Source organism: Pseudochaenichthys georgianus, chromosome 21, assembly GCF_902827115.2.
Source record: "Pseudochaenichthys georgianus chromosome 21, fPseGeo1.2, whole genome shotgun sequence".
NCBI lineage: Eukaryota > Metazoa > Chordata > Actinopteri > Perciformes > Channichthyidae > Pseudochaenichthys > Pseudochaenichthys georgianus.
Window position 1 is genome coordinate 11,508,621 of NC_047523.1, and position 19,974 is coordinate 11,528,594.

At 41.9% G+C, this 19,974-nt stretch overlaps 1 protein-coding gene across 1 annotated transcript in view; it reads right to left on the reverse strand.

Moving 5' to 3' along the window:
- dnah7 (dynein, axonemal, heavy chain 7) overlaps positions 1 to 18,566 on the reverse strand; it is a 121,088-nt gene extending 102,522 nt beyond the window's left edge. The window contains exons 1-15 of the mRNA XM_034110349.1: positions 18,438 to 18,566; positions 18,119 to 18,188; positions 17,284 to 17,467; positions 16,755 to 16,830; positions 14,445 to 14,625; positions 14,213 to 14,285; positions 13,285 to 13,410; positions 12,558 to 12,677; positions 11,653 to 11,836; positions 11,315 to 11,494; positions 10,516 to 10,788; positions 9,829 to 9,956; positions 9,406 to 9,484; positions 8,320 to 8,544; positions 8,071 to 8,217 (exon numbers count right to left, since the gene is read on the reverse strand). Of these exons, the coding sequence (XP_033966240.1) occupies positions 8,071 to 8,217; positions 8,320 to 8,544; positions 9,406 to 9,484; positions 9,829 to 9,956; positions 10,516 to 10,788; positions 11,315 to 11,494; positions 11,653 to 11,836; positions 12,558 to 12,677; positions 13,285 to 13,410; positions 14,213 to 14,285; positions 14,445 to 14,625; positions 16,755 to 16,830; positions 17,284 to 17,467; positions 18,119 to 18,188; positions 18,438 to 18,506 (2,115 nt within the window). The 5' untranslated portion in view covers positions 18,507 to 18,566. The remainder of the gene's footprint in view (positions 1 to 8,070; positions 8,218 to 8,319; positions 8,545 to 9,405; positions 9,485 to 9,828; positions 9,957 to 10,515; positions 10,789 to 11,314; positions 11,495 to 11,652; positions 11,837 to 12,557; positions 12,678 to 13,284; positions 13,411 to 14,212; positions 14,286 to 14,444; positions 14,626 to 16,754; positions 16,831 to 17,283; positions 17,468 to 18,118; positions 18,189 to 18,437) is intronic.
- Positions 18,567 to 19,974: the final 1,408 nt, after the last annotated feature.

Consider the following 19,974-nt stretch of genomic DNA (forward strand, 5'->3'; position numbering starts at 1 on the left):
CACCCGCTCAACATGGGCCTCATAATAAAACTAAACCCCGAACGCCACGGCTTACGGAGAGTTTTGGTGATTATGAAATGCGTAGTGGCACTACACCCGACTTTTTCAGTGCGGGATGCGCCTACGGGTGCAGTCCTTTCACGGAAGGTGGTCACCACGGACGCAGGTCAGACGGGCTGACCTGCGGGCTACCTTACGAGGGTCGCCCGGTGAGAGGTCTCTAGAACAGAGACTTCCAGCGGGCACGCGTAAATTACCCGGAGCTTTTAGCGGTGTTCCCCACCCAAAAAATGCTTCCTGCCTTCTCTCAGAGGACCTCATGTCCCCGTGAGGACAGACAACACGATATCGTGTATGAACCGCCAGGGGAGATTGCGTTGTCTCCAGTCACACACACTGGCACACAAACTGATCCCTTGGAGCGGCAGACGTCTCCTCTCTGAGAACGACACAAGTACCGGGTGTTATGCACCTAGGGACAGAATTACTGTCAAAAGGTGCACCACTCTATGCAGACTGGACTCCTCATCCAATGATCGAGAGTCCGCTGTGGGTGCGTTACGGCGGAGCCGCGTTAAGTCTGTTCGCAAGGGGAGAAAATGCTCAATGACAGCTGTTCTCTTTAATGCACGATTTAAACGCACCGTTAGGCGGGGACGCACTCGTACACGATTGACCTCCGGGTCCTCTGTACACGTTCCCACCCCTGGTTCTGTTCCCCTTAACTCCGGCCAGAGTGAAAGAGCAACGCCACACATGTACTCTGATGTTTCCACCCTAGCCCGCAATATACGGGCTGGCGGAGATATATCAGCTGTTGTGCGGGCAGCCGTGGCAGCCCCCACCACGCAGGGACAGATTGTCTCAGGCGGGGAGGGCGATCCTTCACCCACGCCCAGAGCACGGGGCACTATGGGCCTGACCCGTGAGTGGTACAATCTGAATACAGTGGGACTCCCTCAGAAGGTGATAAACACTATTCAGAGTGCGAGAGCTTCCTCCACCAGGTCTCTTTACGACTGTAAGTGGAGGGTGTTTGAGGAGTGGTGCCTTCAAGAAGGACACATCTCTTTTCAATGTCCTGTCGGGGTGATTTTATCATTTCTACAGGACTTGATCGATAAACACAGAGCTTTTTCCACGATCAAGGTGTACCTGGCTGCTATTGCTGCATGCCATGTGGGCTTTGAGGGTAAGACGGCTAGCCAACATCCTTTGGTTTGCCGTTTTATGAAGGGAGCGCGCAGGCTCCTCCCTGTCTCCAGGTCGCTGGTACCCTTATGGGACCTGGCAGTGGTTTTAAATGGGCTCAAAATGACCCCATTTGAACCCCTGGAGGGAGCTGACATGAAACATCTATCACTCAAGACAGTGCCGTTACTGGCCCTGGCATCCGCCAAGCGGGTCAGCGATATCCATGCACTGTCTGTACATCCCTCATGCACTCAGTTCGCCCCAGGGCAAACGAGAGTGTTGTTGAAACCCAACCCTGCCTTTACACCAAAGGTGGTTGGTTCGTGTACCCCGATTGACATTGAGGCATTTCCTCCGCAGCTGGTTTCCTCCGGGGAGCAGCAGCAGGATCTGTTGTGTCCAGTCCGGGCTTTACACACATATATGGACAGATCAAAAGAGCTTCGTCTTAATGACCAACTCTTCGTGTCCTGGGCTAAACCTCACAAGGGTAAGCCTGTTACTAAGCAACGACTATCCCACTGGATCGTGGAGGCGATTGCTTTGGCCTATACGAGTCAGAATCTGCAAGCACCTTCGGGTCTGCGGGCTCACTCGACTCGGGGCCTGGCTACATCCTGGGCTTTGTTCAAGGGTGTTTCCATCCAGGATATCTGTGCAGCGGCAAGCTGGTCTTCGCCACTCACTTTTATCCGCTTTTACAGGCTGGACATCTCCGCTCCAAGCGTGGCCCGAGCAGTGCTGGGCACCTTGTTGAGTCGGGACTCCACCTGTTAAATTCTGGTTGATCGGTGATCTTCAAGATAAGCTCGTCTGGCAATACGGGAGCTACAATATCCCATAGTGAGACATCGAACGGAGTGTTATGAATGAGAACTATAGGTTACTTACGTAACCCCAGGACTCAGAGTAACATGAAGTGAGATGTCTCACCAGACGGCCCTCTTTGCTATGGTGAAGCGAGAAGAGGTGCTTATTTTGAATGACGCATGCGTCGTGGCGCAGGCTACTTATAGGGGGTGATTTCCCCTGACGTTGACGTCAAGAATCACCGGCCAATCAGGATTGGCGTAATGAGATTGATGCTTCTGTTTGCTCCGCGATGAGGCGCATCCCATAGTGAGACATCTCACTTCATGTTACTCTGAGAACTGGGGTTACGTAAGTAACCTATAGTTCTGCTGTCTGTCTGCAATTTACTCGGCGCGAGTTTGGGGACTTTTCACTGTGAACGTGACGAATCAGTAATGCATGATGCAGCAGACCCAACGTTTCGTTGCTCTGATTGGCTGTAGGTCTGTTCAAATTGCATTCGGAGGCATTTTGATCTGACCGCGGCCGCGCTGATATTATAACGCGAGAGAATGTCCACACCTTTAGTGTATACAACTCCCCGACTATTCCTTGCACCCCTCTAGCATAAGCCCGAATGGTCTCAACCAGCGTCAGTAGTAACGTGCACTTGTTGTTACAGCAGGATCAGTTTGTGTGTTGTGGACACGACCGGTAGATTTTCGCAATCCGTGTTCTCAACATGCCTACTTTAACATAATTTGTCATGGTCGGGCTAAGGTAGGGCTAAGCCATTTCTTGGTATGGCTGTAGCCTACCCCAGCCATACCCTGGCGCCGCCACTGGTTATGCGTTACCCGGAACCAAATGGACCAATCCGTGTAGCCGTTACATTACGTCCGCGGAGCCGTTACGTTAAGCCCCCGCTGATTGGTCCAAATTGACCAATCCACGGACTTCCTCACACACTCAGTGCAAGCAGCTCTGCTGATTTCTCCTCTCTGGCTGCAGGCTGATAACAGACAGTTGGGATCGCGGCGAAATGCTCTCTGCAGACCCATTCTCACAGCGTTTATCAACCTTTTCTTACTCAATATCAAGCCACACTTATTGTTTTTACTTCGGCTGTGACTTTGTGTGTGCTCAGGGTGAGTTTGGCTGTGTTTCGATGTGTATCGCTAAACAAGGAAACCACACCTCCACGGAGCTCAGCGCGATTCACAACGTCCCGACCAATCAGAGCACACTGTGCTCACAGGGAGGGTGGGGGCTGGAGCTATTGGAGCTACAACGAACCGTTAAAGGCAGAGAGTGAAATTCAGTGAATACACATACTTTACAGAGATGCTGTATGAGAAACCAATGTGAGTTTGGAAAATTGCACAATATAAATCTATTCTAGGAGACCTCAACAATGGAATTATGATCACTGGAAATGACCATGACATGGGACCTTTAAATCATTTTAAGATTGGCTTTAATCAATTTGTGAAAATGAATTCTTCATATATGATAAATGAGAGGTAACATTTTATTTATGGTATTATTTCCACATATTTCTCTCCATTCATCCTTCTGCCAACGGTGTCGCAGTTTCTCGTCTCTCCCGTTTTTGTGCTTAGAGCGTACGCATGGGTTAGAGTTTGCGTGGAGGACTGCACATTTTCCCGTCAAGTTAGTATTTTATAAATCACAAACATTGCGTAGAAACTGGCGTACGCCATTTTTTGAGCGTATACCCCTTTATAAATGAGGCCCCAGATGTCAGAGCGAGAGATTGGTTCACTCTGATGCAAACCTGCATGCGCAAAGCCCCCACCTTCTTTTTGTATACCATGTGTGTGTATGGGGAAATTCCCCTTCGATTCTATTGGCTCTAACGGTCAAAAAGAGATGTCAATCACCAAAATCGACCAATGGGTTCCAGACAGTGGCGGCGCCAGGGTATGGCTGAGGTAGGCTACAGCCATACCAAGAAATGGCTTAGCCCCACCATGAAAAATTATGTTAAAGTAAGCAAAATAAAGTCCGCCAACTCGCGCGGAGTAAATTGCACAGACAGCAGTTAGTAAGATTGATTTCAGTAGCCACTTGTCTGGAAATACCGAAGACTAGAAACGGTTTTGAAAACGTTGGTCACGTAGTGATCGTCTTCTCAATAGAACATCTTTGATAATGTCTTCTGGCAAATCAGAATCACGATAACGGCGTGGTGTTGTTGCAGGAAGTCCCGACGGATAATACTTTTGCGGTAGTACATCTCTATATACATCGATACAACATTACGTGTTGATAGAAATCAACACATAATGAAATAAGACCCCACGGTTTGATGATTGATAGGTGTGTGGGCTGTCTTTCATTTTGACACACAGAACAATGGGGGCTATCCACCCTTATCCACAATGTAAAGTAATTCACACAACCTCTTCCCTCTTCTCTCTGTGAGGAGCAGCAGGTTCAGCAGGTTCAACAAAAAACTAAAATGGCATTCATTTTTTTTAAATATGTCGTGTAGTAATAGATGTATTTATTTTTCTTCTCAAGAGAGTCCCAGAATGTGTATTTTATGTTAGTATTTCAAAAAATCTCCTGGGGAAGAATCCCCCCAGACCCCCCTGCAGGAGTTGGGTTTTCAGCATGTCAACTCTTTCACCTGTGGGAAAATTGCAGGATTGGCTCCAGGTCGCCCTTTTTATTTACTACAAGACAAATGTGCCTTTTTATTTCATACAGTTCAATTTGGATTGAGACGGAAATAATCTAAACCTCACGTCACGCATGGCGTTTCACTGTCAAGGGGAGCGTGTATGTAATTACATTGCCCACCACTGTATGGGTTAGCCCTACCATAGATTACCCAACAAAAAAACGGTAAAAACGCCCATTTCCACCCAAATCACCTCAGAGGTGGAGTTTTTTTTGCTAAACCTCTCTAAAAAGATCAAATGTCACTTGTTTTGCATCAATCTTGATACAGCGTACTAATTATATGTTGTAATTTGGATTCCTAAAGCTTTTAGTCTACCTTACCATCATCCAAGGGTAGTTTTCACTATAAGTAAAAAAGAATCTTTGGACAGACACTATAATTTACAGTTTTTTACTATGTTAAATCTGAATTTTCTTTAAAATAAAAAACATCTATATTTATTCTGACTTTTCTACATCCAACTCACAGGTTTATCATTACTTTGAGAAAAAAGATTATTAATTTAACCCTTTTAGAAGGGAAGATATGGTCATTTGTTCTGGGAATGTCATTTTCGAGCCTGAGACCTGAAAAACAGGCTCAGGGCTTAACAAGATTGCTGTGAGGTGCTACCTAAACCCTGCTGTTCTTTGGATGACAGCTTGCGCATCGACGCACTCCGTGAAGGTATTTCGTGTTCGGGATCATTTGTCTTTTGTCTAACATTGCTTCGTGCAAGTGACAATTGTTGTCGTCTTCTCTGTGAAAGTTTTTGCCATTTTGAGATTTAAATTTCCATCGAAAGCTAAACCAAGAAGTGTTTTAGCACACCACGTGACGCATCTGAACGAATCACGTTGTCTAGATTTAGTTTTTTGGTTTAAGACATTACATTACATGTTACTTGTTAGACGCTTTTATCCAAAGCGACTTACATACTCAATACTGTGGGCAATCCCCACAGGAGCAATTTGGGGTGAAGTGGACACAACGACATGGTGACTACAGTGGGGTTTGAACCTGTGCTCCCTTGATCCGAACACTAACGCTCTACCCACTGCGCCACACGCCTTATTCCCCTTTGTACATTCACGATTGGTTGCTGATACAAAGGAAATGACCATATTTGTCATTGTCATTGAAAGTCCCACTTGTCTTAACACCAGGTGTCTAAAAAAATCATCTCTTATCGATCTTTTAATTACTAATAAACCCCATAAATATACTGCAACCGGGGTCTTTGCTAATGACCTAAGTGATCATTGTCTAGTTGGTGCTATACCAAAATCCCCCGTACTAAGCCCTGTGTTGTTCCGAAAAGAAATATTAAGCACTTTATAGAGCAAGCCTTTCTTCATGACTTAGTTCATTTTAAATGGGATCGTATTTTATTAATTGGTGATGTTGACCATGCTTGGAAGTATTTTTATGACAGTTTTAGTTATTTTTTAGATAAACATGCTCCGTTTCGCCGGTTCAGGGTGAAGGGCCGTGATAACCCCTGGTTCACTTCTGATCTGGCAGCCCTCTCTGCTTTGGGCTGCTGCGAGGAAGACAGGCTCTGAGGCTGACTGGCTTCTTTTTCGTCAACTGCGTAATCGCTGTACTGCTTCCATTAAAAAAGCCAAAAGCGATTTTTACTTATCCCAGACCACAGACAGTTTAAACGATCCTAGGAGATTTTGGCATACCATAAAATCCCTCTCTGCCAGCTCTCGCTCCTTAGAGCTGCTTCCTAACATTGTTGTTGACTCCACCACTGTGTCAAATAAGACAGAGATGCTTAATTGTTTTAATAAACATTGTATTGCCTCCAGTTCCTTGTTTGACACATTATCTTTTGGTAAATCTTCTCCCTCCATCACCACCAGTCATGCCTCCAGTAGCCACACTTTCTCCTTCAACCCCTTCAATGTTAGGGAGGTTTGTAAGGCTCTAAAGAGCCTAGACCCCAAAAAACCAGCAGGCCCGATCTCCCCCTTATTTCTTACGGCTAGCTGCAGATATTATAGCCAAACCACTGTGTCATGTTTTTAATCCTTCTATAACAAACAATGTCATTCCAGATGTTTGGAAAACTGCAAATGTTCTCCCCTTATTGAAAGGTGGTGATCCCATGGTGATGAATAATTACAGACCAATTTCCAAGCTCTCTTTGTTAGCTAAAGTACTTGAAAGGCTGGTAAATGATCAAATCAAAGAAAATGTAAGCAACATTCTATCCCCTCACCAGTCAGGCACAGTACAGTAACGGCTGCTTTGAAAGTGAATGACATTGTTGAAGGCTTGGACGCAAAGAGCTACTGTGCTGCCCTTTTCATAGACTTATCCAAGGCATTTGATACTGTGGACCATGGCATTCTATTCCAGAAGCTATCTCATATAGGCCTGTCCGACCAAGCTGTTGATTGGTTTGCAAACTATCTTTCAAATCGCAAGCAATGTGTAAAATGCAGCGGTCTCTCCTCCAGCTGTCTTAATGTGCCCAGAGGCGTTCCTCAAGGTTCGGTCTTGGGGCCGACCCTTTTTACTATTTATATAAATGATGTGGGTCAAAGTATTGATGCCTCTGTACATCTATATGCAGATGATACTGTTGTGTACTGTTGTGCTAGCACTGTTGCCCTTGCATTTGAACGTCTGCAGTCTGCTTTTGACACTTTTCAGTCACATCTGTTCCACCTTAGGTTGGTGTTAAATTCAGATAAGACAAAAGTCATGTTGTTTTCCAATAAGAAAAAGTTACCAACTGCATCATATCTGCACAGCATAACCCCATTGAAGCTGTTAACACCTACAGATACTTAGGCATCACTATAGATGAACATCTCTGCTTCAAACGGCTTCTGCCACATTTTTGCCGCTCTTGGACTACGGGGACGTTGTGTACATGAACGCCTCGGCTCACTCCCTTCATCTGCTGGACGCTGTCTACCATGGGGCTCTGAGGTTCATAACCAACTGTAAACTGTCAACTATAAACTGTACTCTTTAGTCAACTGGACATCATTATGCGCAGATCACTGCACTGGTACAAACTCATCTATACCGCTATGCTTGGACTGCTGCCCCTCTACATATCCACTTACATATCACACAAACAGTACAGCTATAGACTACCATCTCAAAATTACATCACTCTGTCCGTCCCCTCAGTACGCACAGTGCTTGAGAAAAAAGCCATATCGTACTCTGCCCCTCGACCTGGAACACACTTCAGCAGGAACTTAAGCTGACCAGTTTGATACCCATCACGGATTTTAAACTCATTTTAAAAAAGCTGGAGAAATCATCTGTGGGTGTTTGCACCTGCTATATCTGACTGCTGTATATGGATTTCAATGACTACTTTTTTACGATGTTGTATTTTGGGAACCCCTGTTCTAGTGTACCTTTTCCAGGGCTGACTCCAGTTTAGCATTGAGGGCCTGGGCTTTCTTCAAATACTTGTTGAGATCCGTCAGATCACTGAAGGTGGTGAACTCCTCCACCTGTGCGCTGTAGCTCTCCAGTTCTTCTCGAAAGCGCTGGCGGCACATCTGAATGCACATACAGAAAATGTCCTCTAGGAATTATTCCAAAATGATAAAGAAATACAACCAACAGATGAATATTTAGATAGATATAGGAGAGAATCAGACCTCAAGGCCACTCTGATATTGCGCTGTCTTTTCAGCGAGGATCTGCCGATGTTCCCTAATGATGGATGGCATACGCTGAAGCCACTGGATGGTCTGTGTGTTGAGCTCCATGTCCGATGGTGAGAGGGTGATAAAGTCCATGAGGAAACACAGTTGTGTGTTGGAGTCGGTCAACCTTTGCTCCAACAGAGGCAGCTCTGCAGTCTGCACTTTATACATATAGGCCTGGGATGGGGGTGCAGGAAAACAATAAAACACAGATATAGTACGACAGAATCAGGTTTAAACATATAAGGAATTTGTGTTGGTGGATAATGGTGTAAAAATAAACACAATTAAAGGAATTAAGTTGTAAAAAGGAGCAAATATAGATAATAAATACATATTGTAAAAACTATTATATTATACCAAAAACAACTTTATTATAACAAAATAAAAAGTAGTTTACAAGAAATATTAATACACAAAAAACATAATAAATACTGAGCAGTTATAAAGGGGCCATTTTATGCTCATTTTCAGGTTCATATTAGTATGTAGTGCCTCTACTGCAACATATCTCCATGCTTTAATGTTCAAAAAGCTCTTTATTTGCCTGTGCTGCAGCACCTCTTTTCACCCTCTGTCTGAAACCAGAGCCCAGTCTGCTCTGATTGGTCAGCTGGCCGGCTCTGTTGTAGTCAACAGCATAGAGATGTCCCGTCCCTTAGCCTATCTCTTACAATCTGATGGAACACTAGCCAATAGAAGCGTGTAGTAAACAAACAAGTCCAATTGTGGGAGAGAAGCGGGCGTGAACTTTTGGATGTTTAGCCTTTTACATGAACAAAAACCTTTTACATTAGCAAAAACCTTTATAACACACTACAGGAAAGAGAACCCCCTAAAAGCATTATCGGGACTCTTTAAAGAGGTAGCATTGTGCAGAAATGTACAGAATATATAGAGCAAAAAAGCTCATGCTCGATACTTTGTCTGTTATTGGACCACGTCTAACTGCTTAGTTTGAGGGACAATTGTAGACACTGGAAAATACTGCACCAAGCTAGTCTGTGTGACAAGAATTTCAGGTTGTTAGTTAGTTACCTTAAGCTCCATCAGCTCCTGCGTGTCATTGGGTGTGCTCAGTGCCTTCGCTGCCATATTCTCAAATTCATTACAGAGCCTGTGAGGGGAGAGAGCATTAATTCAGTGACATATACGAAGAGTTTCACAGACTTACCATCTAATTATGGCACTGCTTGGAGCAGATGCACCACTGGGAAAGAGGACAAGACAGCAGCCAACAGGTTTTAAAAGGATGAGCACGATGTATATTTCGAGGCACCCCATTGGCCAATTAGTGTCTAAACTCTAAAGATTCTCTAAGTAAAGGTCAGGAATGTATGTCAAGCAGAAACTGATATATGTCCTTGTCAACTTTGATCAAAAACAATAACTTGCTTGAGCTGCATTTGGATTTCTTTTGGCGTGGATCTAAAGCTTCAGTTAAACAGCACACTAACTGACTTCTTGTTGATCCCCTGATGGTCCTGCAGCATGCGAGTGACCATTTTCTGCTGGAGCTCCTCAGCACGCTTGACGAGAGAGTGGATGAGCTTCTGGGACTGAACCTCAAACATGCCAAGGCGCACCACCTATAACCCAAAGTATTTGTCAGTAACACAATTAACGTCATTTAAAAAATATATAAATTTCAATATCTAAAGTTTGTTGCATTTGAGATTGCAAATTCAAATTGTTCAGGCATTAGGGTAAATATCAGAAAGGGAGGAATGAGAGGGAGAAAAAGTAGCAACCTCATTAATGTCCCTCAACATTTTACTCTTGGAAATATTTGTACTTTTTAAGTTTCATTGGATTTTACGAAAATCTAACAGTTTTATATAAGAAAATGTGATGGCTAATAACTTTTATTAGCCATATAACTTATATTAGCCATCGCATTAGCCATCACATTATTCAATTTTCCGTATAAATGTTAAGCTAGTTTAAAAGGAATATACAGAAATAATCGGCAACAGGGAATGCAAACAAATTCTTGTTTTCATCCATTACTTTTCTAATTCCTATTTTTATTTACGCTCACTTTTGTACCTTAACCAAGCATTGTTTTAGCATTATTTCCAAATGTGCTGTGTCCCTTTAGGTTTTGTTTTTTTGCATACACCTATTGCCACCTTCCTGACCAAGTACCTGGCACGATGTGTACTGGATCTGGTCAGCGAGCTGCTGGTAGTGGACCACCTCTGCCATGATGTCCTGGAAGGAGTGCTGCTCACTGAGGAACCGCTCCACATCCTCCTCTGCCTGCCTGGAAACCAGCGGGGAGTATTTATCATACTCATGGACATACTCCTTGGGCCTGACACACTCAGCCAGGAAAACACGGAGCACCTCTTCCCGCTGCGCCTCCAGGATCTCCGGCAGGATGATGGGCTTTAGAGTGCTTCCACACTGGGAGCTTTGCTGGAACAAACAAGAATGGTTCACAGAATAAGAGATCCTGACAACATGACAAGAAAAGAACAACCACTTCAAGCGATTAAAATCATTCACAATGTGCTGCTTATTGCTAAGGCACTATTGATATATAATGAGTTTTTTCTTGTTTTAGAGCAAAATCCACTCGGTGGTGCTGTTCAACTGTACAGCATTGTAATCACAGGGGTTTCTATCCAGAAATCAGAGACCTTTATTAAATGTACATTGTTACAGCAAAGGCACAATACAAACAAGAACAATTAAATAAAGTTGGAAAAATAATATTTAAAAAAAAGAAATGTTGTCCACCCAATATTATAAAATCAAATCAAATTAAACAAAATGGAATTATCTGTGATCAGCCTACAAAATGATCTCAAAGAGACTTAACCCTATAACCCTATAAATGTAGGAGCTATTACAGTACTTTTTGCAGTTTTAGCTCGATGTACATAATCTACTGGCAATGCTACTGAGTGTATACCACACACACAAACACTGTTTATCTTACCCACTCAAAGTAGAGTTTGGTTTCCACTCGTGGTACTATGTTGATAGGCCTGAGCATGAGCTGATAGACGTTAAGGAGGGCCTCCTCGTACTGCTTGAGTTCAGGCTCGAACTTGATGTCTCCGTCCTCCAGGATCAGATGCAGCACAAAGCCCGTGTGCTCATAGGCCCGCTCTGACTTCTAAGAGGGGGTGGACCAAACCAAAACAAGGTGAAAAAAAGATTGTAGTGTCTTCATTTCATGTAGGGCAAAATCAAATACAATTATGTTTTTTTCAGGGAAGTAACTTCAACTTTTTTCAAATTGTATTTGCTGGAAATTGCTTAGCCTTCTCCTACCGGGTCTTGGGAAATGAGCCGTGTATAGTCCCTCATGGAGTCTATTGCAAGGCTCTGCAGCTGCATTGTCATCAGTGTAGCCGCACAGTTGAAGAAAGACAGCAGTTGGGGCATGTTGCTGGAGGCAGGCACCAGCTGGGACCTGCACCCCTGGTAGAAAATGTTGTGTACTTCGGGAACCCAGCTGGTGAAGAAAACAGCAAAATCCAGATGATGTGTTAACTTATTATGCATCTTAAAAATGTGAATACAGAAGACTTGAACGGAAATTGAAAGGAGCTTAGTCCCAAATGTCAGCGTTATCGTTTTCATTTGCTCTTCTTTGTGTTTCCCGATTTGTGGGTACAGTATTATGTACCTGCTAGTTATCTTTAGAGAGAAAAGGAAGTGTCATCTCTAGAAAAAAAGGACAAAGCAGTGTGGAGGTCTATAGTGAGGATCATTTATGGACATTCTGCAACAAACGGCTGCACAACAAAATGCAGTACTAGTGCATGTATGCTAGACAAGAAAGAATAAAAGACATTTAGTATGCAAGATAGATCATCTCATAAGGTTGGGTAGATATACTTCACATTGTTGTAATATACTGTTGACGTGCTAATAAGAAGGGGATTCTTTTTCATGGGGGCGCTATAAGGAGAGGCCGGTATTCTCTGATGTGAAAGCTTCATATGGCTACGACTCGAGGTTTCTACAAAATACTAATACTTTATGGATGGCAGCTAAAAAGATGTCCCAGCTTATAGAGCTGTCAAACAGAAATACAATGTATCGGTTTTCTAATTTGTATTGCCTTTAAAAGTTGATTGTTTCTCTCCTTTGTTCCAAATGACTCCTGGTTATTTTTAACTGAGTAGCCTACAGGTACAGTTTGTTGGAGTGAAGTAATTATGTGGACTCACTTTTTGAGGAGGACTTCTCTGGCATTGTCAATTTGTCTGTTGACAATTTTCTGAAACACAGAGAGCTCCATGGACTCCTCTCTCCTGTGGAACTCCTCTACATCTATCAGGCGTAAATGTCTGCAAGCAGGTATGATGATAAGATAATAATCTAGTTTAGAATAGTAACAAATATATATGTACAAAACATTGCTAACTGTAGAAAAAATGGACTGGATACAATTTCAAGAAACTAAGAAAACAGGAAAACTCTTCCCCATTAAAACAGGAAATGATTCATGCAAATATGTTTTGTCTGCTGAAAATGAAACCGTAGACTAGACTCCATGAGGGACTAGACTCCATGAGGGACTAAGACTCCATGAGGGACTAACATATATTGGTGTTTTAATATAAATACAATTACAATTTGATGTGTAGAATTTACAGTAACATTCAATAATGAATAATAGCTTGACATAAAAGTACAAAAGTTGCATTTACTCTTACGCAATGTGGTTCACATACTGATGTTTACTTGTCACACAAAGTGTCTTACTTTGTAATGAAGTATTGCAAAATAAAATACATATATGGCACATAATAGTTTTTTGACACTTTTTAGAAATATTTGTCTGACCAATGTCTATCAAACTCACTCAGAACCTAGGATTTCAATTCCATTAAAAATAATTTCAACCCAATTTGTTTTTTGGGACAAGTTAGAAAAGTATTATAGCATACTTACTTGTAAAATGCATGCCAAATGTAAAGCACATTCAGTATAGTGGGGTTGATGGAGTGAAGCTTATTCCCCATCTTCTTTCGTGCAAGGACAAAGGTTTTGTTCCATGGTTTTTCCAAAACCTCCAGTCTAACAGTGAAAGATAACACAAGCGACATTTATTTTGAACTCTTGCATTATATTGTATTCAATCATTTTTAAAGCTACAAGTCACTTATTATTAAAACCCAGATTGTATATGCACAGAGAAATACAAGTAATCTCTATTTGGCACCCTCATATGATCCATGCAACACAGGCCAGGCGCCGTGGGGGGCCAGGTAGGGCAAGGTCCTACCTTTGACATATTTTCCCATCTTTGGACTTTAATGCTACGATCTATATTATAAGTCAATCCAAAACATTCCGGAGTTCTTCTGAGTTTGGAATCTGTAGCCTGCTTATTTTTGTTTTAGGCCAAAAAAGGACATAAAAAAGATTTAGTGCTGTTTAGTGCATAACGTGTTGTCGCTCTGTACCGTGTAGATTTCATTGCTGCTGTAGTCAGTGGTTGGTCAAGTGTAAGGCCACGCAAAGCTGTGATTCTTTTTGATGTGAATTTAGGCACATGTGGTTTACCTGTGTGTGTGCTGCCTCCCAAACAATGCGTCGTTCCAAAGGTGGTTTGTAAGTTGCTGTTTATGTGTGCATACTTGCGAGAGGCGCGTGTCTTCAAGCAATGCTGTTAGCCATGCTGTCTTACTGATATTTAATTTGTGCTGCCCCCCACATGACATTTCTTTGGGCCCTCCCATGAAAAAAACATGCCTTCTTTGCAGATGTTGCTCTGGCGCCGCCGGGTCTGATGCTCCACAGTATGAGTAAGGGGAGTCACTTTATACTTCTCACAAGATACACATGAAGCATTCTCAGTCACTTCCTGCTGACTTACTCAAGCCTGTGAGGGGGCAGATCTTTCACTTGGTCTTCGTCACTGTCCCCTGAATCTCCAAATATATATTTCACTGCAATAAAAAAAAATACATTAAAACAAACATCAACAAATAATTTATCACCACTGTTTTATGCATAACAATTTAATTTGTATGAATTCAGCCATTAAGAATGTTTGGGCCAAGTGTTAACAAAATGGCAAAGGTTGATATTAAATGTACTTAAAATACCGATTGCTTCCTTGACGCTGAGCAGGTATTCCTCCCTGATCTCGTCGACCAGCAGATGAAAAGGTGTGCTCAGGCTCTGCAGGTGGCATGGTATCATTTCCTGAATGCTCTCCAGCCAAGAGTCCTCCAGAGGAGACACATCTTCCAGGTCTATCCCCTTCTGGATGTAGTTATCATATCCCTGACGAGATACATTTTTAGGATATTTCAAACAAACAATGCCTAACACACATTAAAAACATGTTGGTGTAAGTGCTGATTACAGAATTAATAAAAATGTTGTTTGTAAATATTTCTTTTCCAAAGGCCAATGCTGTGAAACTCATCAAAATCATTATTTCTATTGAGTGTTTACTGGTTTATGCTGCAACTACACTGAACAAAAATATAAATGCAACACTTTTGTTTTTGCTCCCATTTTTCATGAGATGAACTCAAAGATCTAAAACATTTTCTATATACACAAAATAACCATTTCTCTCAAATATTGTTCACAAATCTGAAAAAATCTGTGATAGTGAGCACTTCTCCTTTGCCGAGATAATCCATCCATATCAAGATGCTGATTAGACAGCATGAGTATTGCACAGGTGTGCCTTAGGCTGGCCACAATAAAAGGCCACTCTAAAATATTCAGTTTTATCACACAGCACAATGCCACAGATGTGGCAAGTTTTGAGGGAGCGTGCAATTGGCATGCTGACAGCAGGAATGTCCACCAGAGCTGTTGCCCGTGAATTGAATGTTCATTTCTCTACCATAAGCCGTCTCCAAAAGCGTTTCAGAGAATTTGGCAGTACATCCAACCGGCCTCACAACCGCAGACCACGTGTAACCACACCAGACCAGGACCTCCACATCCAGCATGTTCACCTCCAAGATCGTCTGAGACCAGCCACTCGGACAGCTGCTGCAACAATCGGTTTGCATAACCAAAGAATTTCTGCACAAACTGTCAGAAACCGTCTCAGGGAAGCTCATCTGCATGCTCGTCGTCCTCATCGGGGTCTCGACCTGACTCCGGTTCGTCGTCGTAACCGACTTTAGTGGGCAAATGCTCACATTCGATGGCGTCTGGCACGGTGGAGAGGTGTTCTCTTCACGGATGAATCCCGGTTTTCACTGTTCAGGGCAGATGGCAGACAGCGTGTGTGGCGTCGTGTGGGTGAGCGGTGTTCTGATGTCAATGTTGTGAATCGAGTGGCCCGTGGTGGTGGTGGGGTTATGGTATGGGCAGGCGTATGTTATGGACGACGAACACAGGTGCATTTGATTGATGGCATTGTGAATGCACAGAGATACCGTGACGAGATCCTGAGGCCCATTGTTGTGCCATTCATCCACGACCATCACCTCATGTTGCAGCATGATAATGCACGGCCCCATGTTGCAAGGATCTGTACACAATTCCTGGAGGCTGAAAACATCCCAGTTCTTGCATGGCCAGCATACTCACCGGACACGTCACCCATTGAGCATGTTTGGGATGCTCTGGATCGGCGTATACGACAGCGTGTTCCAGTTCCTGCCAATATCCAGCAACTTCGCACAGCCATTGAAGAGGAGTGGACCAACATTCCACAGGCCACAATCAACAACCTGATAAACTCTATGCGAAGGAGATGTGTTGCACTACGTGAGGCAAATGGTGGTCACACCAGATACTGACTGGTTTCCGGACCCCCCCAGACCCCCCCAATAAAGCAAAACTGCACGTTTCAGAGTGGCCTTTTATTGTGGCCAGCCTAAGGCACACCTGTGCAATAATCATGCTGTCTAATCAGCATCTTGATATGCCACACCTGTGAGGTGGGATGGATTATCTCGGCAAAGGAGAAGTGCTCACTATCACAGATTTTTTCAGATTTGTGAACAATATTTGAGAGAAATGGTTATTTTGTGTATATAGAAAATGTTTTAGATCTTCGAGTTCATCTCATGAAAAATGGGAGCAAAAACAAAAGTGTTGCATTTATATTTTTGTTCAGTGTATAACTATACAAATGCGGAAAAAGTACATACAAGTAAAAAGTTTCAATGCTTTGACCTTAGTACAAGAATTTTCCAATACATCAAAAGATATGTACGTGTTTTTTAGGTAAAGAGAAAGAAGACTGCACGAAGAACGAAACAGACCTAGCAACTGCAACCATTGAGACCAACAAAACAAAACAGTGATAAAAGGCTACCATATCAAGTGTCTTGAAAAGTATAAAACAATGACGGGCGCAACTTCTTCATTATGTCACACATACAACAAAGAGAGCTTGTTATGTATTATATGGCATATCAAGTATGGTAGCTATTCACCTTTCCACGATTTGTCTTTGTTGTGGATTTGGAGGAGCCAAATGTTGGCGCGGGGCTGTCCTCTTTTTCTTGCAAGCTTAAAGAAATGGGAGCCACGACAATTAACAGTTTTTGTACACAATTTCCTATCTGTAATAATGTAATATACGTAGCAGTGGTGATTAACAGTACAGAGTTGCCTTTCTAGTAGTAGATTGGTCCATTATAGTAGATACCAACTTATTCTGTATATACTTTTATTTGATAGAGATAAATTATAGACACATATTTATTTTATTTTTTTCTTTATCTGATTATTTCATTAGCATATGAAGTTTGCTCAGAATATAAGGTCATATCTTTACAAAGAGTATAGGTAAAACACATCAAAAATACAATTCTAGATCCATATCTTTTAAAATAGTTAGTTATAAATGTCCTATAACATATATCAGAGGTGAGTGACACTGAATTATAGATGTATAAATACATCATTGTAAATGACATGGGAGACGTAAAATAAAGTTTTATAAAAAATACAGGAACTCACCATATGAATTTAACCAGAGTTTCCCGGAGAATCTTGCCCTTCTCATTAATGAGTTCTGTATGGGTGCTGATGCCGTGCTTGGAGGTTCTGTTGAACTGATCTGCTGTTCTGCTCTCGAGATCATTCTGACCTGTGCCCTGACTCTGAACCGGTCTACTGTGCACTCCTTTAGTCAGACCAACTCCTGCAGGCAGCACACACAGGGCCAACAGAAAAATCAGTGATGGAATAAGGCAAGGCAAGTTTATTTATATAGCACTTTTCTGTACGCGACAATTCAAAGTGCTTTACAAAACAAATTAAAAGACTAATACTCAGATTTTTATTTTGAGTAAGACTTACAACACTAATTGACAACGTTTTGGCATTGAAATGAATACAAATGAGGTACCAAAAGTTGTTATGCAGAATGGCTTATTTCAAAATCATGTTTCATTATATATGATTTTATTTATTTTCTACTGTAATTCAATGTTGTATGGCTGAGTAGCTTGAGAATTTACTAAATGCATATGCTGATAAAATGTTATATGAGAGTGATCTTTATCTGCAACGTTACTAGTAATTAAAGGTATTAAATCAATGTAATTGAGTAAAAAGTACAAAATGTACCTCTAAGATGTAGTGGCATACAAGTATATGGTAGCAGAACATGGTAATAGTCAAGTGATGTAAAATGTGTAGGCCTACTTGTTAGTTCGTTAGTTTACACTATTGTATAAAATGCATAAGTATCTAGGAAAATATGATAATGTATCTGGTGTTTAAGTTGTCATAAAACTTTTGTATGTGTCTGAAAAGTATTACAAACTCAGGCTTTAAACATTTGACTCACGTTTCCGCTTGAGTGGGGGATACGGCGAAAATGAAGGTTTTGTACCTATCCACGGCTGTTTTCTGTGGAGCTGGACAATGGAGTTAACAATTTAGGTTGGTGTAGGTTTGAGACAAATAATTTCAGGTTTTCGGAACAGAAAAAAAATTAACAGAGGAAGTTTCAATTTAAAAGTGGTAAAAAAATGTTTACTGTTGTATTAGTGTCACGACCACCTGAGCTAACTTTAATAATGTCAGTTAGAAGTCGCAGCGTTAATACACTGAAACACCTTTCAAAACGAGGTCACAACAGTTCACTTAGTGCTCTATAAACGTACCTGAGGTAGAGCTGGTGGTAGGAACGCAAGACCCTCAGCTATATTTGGCTTCTTTTTGGCTGAACTCATCTTGGTACCTGTGCAAAGTTATCATGAGCTAACGCTAGCTCTCTAACGAAACACCTTGTGCTGTTGCTAGGGCCGTTGCTAAGCAAGCAACGGTGAACACACGCGCAGACTCGCGTGAACTTTTTGTCCCCGGCAGTTACCATAGAATGTAGGCAGTTACACACACAAATATATTTCTGTTACAGATTTATTATGTGCTTGTTTGATAATACGCATACAAAAGCAAGAACTCGATACAGTTCAATTAATGTCAATATTTCAACTAAGAGCGTAACGGTTAATTATGTTTTTGTCTGTATTTACCAGACTGTATTTAAACAAGGTCTTTACTTGCGTAGGTCAGGTGCTACTATACTCAACTTTTAAAACAAGTAGGCCTGTACCGTTTTCCGCCGTCATAATGTTTAATCTACTTTCCTTCGTGGTTTTGTGTTAAAATGCTCCCCGTGATATCTTAGCTTCAGTATTCCATTTTGTGTGGTTCTCCAGTCTCATATTAGAGCTTCATTTAATTTTTCATTTCAAACCTTTATTTATACAGATAAATCCCATTGAGATCATTGATCTCTTTTTCAAGGGAGACCTGCTCAAGTAGTTCCACATGAAACATAAAAACATAAATAGAACAAAAGGACATCATACAGCATCATTCACATAATTATCCACATAAACAGGTACCAATAGCTTCCGATTGACTAGCATCCAACCGAGCTTTAAAAACATTTAGTGGCACCAGATTGTTCAGTTTCCATTTAATTTGCAGACTATTCCAAGACAGAGGAGCTGCGCATCTAAAAGCTGTCTTCCCTAAGACAGTCCTAGCAGTTGGCACATTTAATAAAACCACAGCATGCGATCTCAGGCAGTAGCCACTTACAATTTTCCGTGAGATCAGGGAGCAGATATAAGATGGAAGTTTCCCTAGCATGGCTTTGTATATAAAAATGTACCAGCGACTGAGCCTCCGTACAGTTAGTGAAAGCAAACCAGCCCTTGCATACAGGGTACAGTGATGGGTTAATGCTTTACAGTTTGTCACAAATCTCAGTGCACTGTGATAGGTGGCATCTAACTTGACCAGGCAATTGGCAGGTGCATTCATATACATCAAATCACCATAGTCCAGCACAGGTAAAAAGGTCACAGTGACTAGCCTTTTCCTGGCCTCAAGCGAGAAACAGGACTTGTTCCTTCAGTGAGTAACATGAATGTTGAGGTGTGCAGTTAGCCCAGTGAAGATGATGGAAGATTCCATTAATATGTAGTGAGGAGTGTGCCACAGATGGTAATAAAAAGTGAATGTATTTGTTTCAACTATTTGGGTCTGAGACTATAAATAAGTAAGAATATAAACATACATTTATATGAATATTCTATATGATGATATATATGATATCGACTTTACAGTATACCCATGTATCCAGTGAAAGTCCCAGGTGGAGTTAATTAAAAACATATTTGGAATTTT